Raw genomic sequence first — 2529 nt, forward strand, 5'->3', positions numbered from 1 at the left:
TAATAATTTTGATTAAGTTCTTTTTTATTAGTAGATCCTAAGTATAAAATCCAATTGAATTTAATTTACATATGGTTATTTGCAGCTCAAGGAATATACCCAATATAGAAGGAAAAACAACATTCTCTAACCCACAAAATTATGCCAATTCTGGAGAATTGCCTTAACTCATTAAAGGTAACAAGCATACTCTAGTTTTTGTCTGCAATAATTTTGATATTTTTTACTCTTTATATCAATTTTGATAAAATGTAACATTTTTTACTTTTTATCTGAAACCATTATCAGTCTGTTCCATAGTTTCCACATGGCATTTTTCATGTCCTTATTCCTAAATGTATAAATCATAGGATTAAGCAAGGGAGATAGCATAGTGTAAAATAATGCTACCATTTTGTCAAAGGAGGAGGCAGTGTGAGGCCTTGCATATATAAATATACATGGGACAAAGAATAAAACCACCACAGCAATATGGGACCCACAAGTAGACAGAGCTTTCCATCGCCCTTCTGGACTGTGGAATCTCAGAGAGAGAAAAATAAAAACATAAGAGACAAGCAACAAGAAAAAGACAAGGATGCAAATAAACCCACTGTTGGCAACTACCAAAAGGCCAAAGATGTGTGTGTCAGTGCAGGCAAGCTCCAGTAACGGGAACAAGTCACACATGAAGTGGTCGATGACATTGGGTCCACAGAAGGGAAGCTGCAAAGTGAAGATAATTTGTACAGTAGAATGTAAGAATCCTCCTGCCCAGGCCACCCCCACCAGAGTGCCACAGATCCTCCTGGTCATAATAGAAGAGTAGTGTAAGGGCTTACAAATGGCCACATAGCGGTCATAGGCCATGGCTGTCAGAACAATCATCTCGGACCCACCAAGCAAGTGTCCAGCATAAAGTTGTATCATGCACCCTTCAAAGGAGATGGTTTTTCTCTCATATAGAGAATCCACAATCATTTTGGGTGTCATGGCAGAGGAGAAGCTTGCATCCACTAAAGACAGGAAAACAAGGAAGAAATACATGGGTGCACCCAGCAGTGTAGGGCTGCAGACAATGGTCACCACAATCATCATGTTGCTCCCGACAGTTGTGATGTAAACACATAAACTTATGATAAATATCAGTTTTTGAATATTTGGATTCTGTGAAAGTCCCAGAAAAACAAATTCAGTTACAAAACTCTGGTTTTGAGTAGTTTCCATGGAAAGGGGGAATGCTCAATAGAGAGCATGTAATTTGGGAATGATGATAAACATTTTCTTCAATCCATGATACAGTTTTGTCCACACCAATGATTATTAAGGCCAATTCCAAAATTTCTTTCAGTGCTTTTATTTCATTAAGAATACAAAAAAAAATCCAGAATAATTTTCAGGGTGATAGTTGAAAATTAGCCAGTTGAGGCAGAGATAAATTATTCAGTATTTAAATGTAGAGCTCTCCAAACACAGAACAGGAAACAGCTACATGGGGTAAAGAAGAAATGTCCAGGTAAAAATGTGTGCTTAGCTCCTAAGACTATGATGATACATTAGACTTTAAAGTGTAACAATGTTTCCTATGGTAACTGTGCCATTATCAAACTTAGTTATTAAGTGATATATTAAAATGTATTACACACAGAAAGACTTTCCATTCATCTCCATCAGTGGGCAAAGAGGAAATGATGACTGAGTTGTCCTTACACACATTACAGACATGTGTCAGTCAAGAAGTACATGTTTGTGAAGATATGTACATATTCACACCTGTTTGTTGAAAATAGGTAAACAAAAGAATATTATTTACTGTATAAGTTAGAAATAATCCTTGTTTTGAATTCTACTTGCCCTTAACAGAAATGATTTAGCTATGGATAAAACTAACAAATGTGTAAAATGTACATTAGTTTCAGTGCTGGCTTCTCTGAGTTATTTCTCCTGGGTTTTTGCACTATGAATCCAAAAAACTTTTACAAATTATCACCTAGTAACAAGAGAATAAAGCAAACTTGAAATGATCATGGAGTCATTCAATACCTGTGGATCATCAAGGATACTATACCCAGGGTCTGGCTAGCCCAGCCTAGGGCTAAAGCAGGAAAGAGAATGGGGAGAAATGAGTCACAAAACCAGCTCCTGACTCTTGTAGACCTGCCCAACACAGGATTTGCTATTTGTTCTGTGGCTTGGAGCAAATTTCTTAATGTTCTAAATTCTCTCAAAACCTCTCATGACATTTCTGTGTTTGAACATGATAAGAATGTCTCTCAATTGGATCTTAAGAGTATAGGAAAACAATATCATAAATGCAGTCAGAATATCAGGAGAAGACAGTGTTGAGAGGTGACAACATAACCCATTGTAAGAAGGAGGAGATTCTGCTCCTAATTTCAGATGTACTATTTATCATCAACAGTGTTTAAAAATTTACTGGTTTTCTTATATAATTAAAAATACTTTAAAAATAATTTGGACAGTCACAGTTATGAAATACATATATTTTAAACTGAATTACACATTAATTTTTGATATTCTAATATAATT

At 35.6% G+C, this 2529-nt stretch overlaps 1 protein-coding gene across 1 annotated transcript; it reads right to left on the reverse strand.

Moving 5' to 3' along the window:
* Positions 1–261: 261 nt before the first annotated feature.
* On the reverse strand, positions 262–1206 carry LOC131908335 (olfactory receptor 4C15-like). The gene has a single exon (XM_059259389.1). The coding sequence runs from the start codon at positions 1204–1206 to the stop codon at positions 262–264; it is 945 nt and encodes a 314-aa protein (XP_059115372.1).
* Between the last annotated feature and the right edge of the window lie 1323 nt (positions 1207–2529).

Source organism: Peromyscus eremicus, chromosome 4, assembly GCF_949786415.1.
Source record: "Peromyscus eremicus chromosome 4, PerEre_H2_v1, whole genome shotgun sequence".
In the NCBI taxonomy this organism is placed as follows: Eukaryota; Metazoa; Chordata; class Mammalia; order Rodentia; family Cricetidae; genus Peromyscus; species Peromyscus eremicus.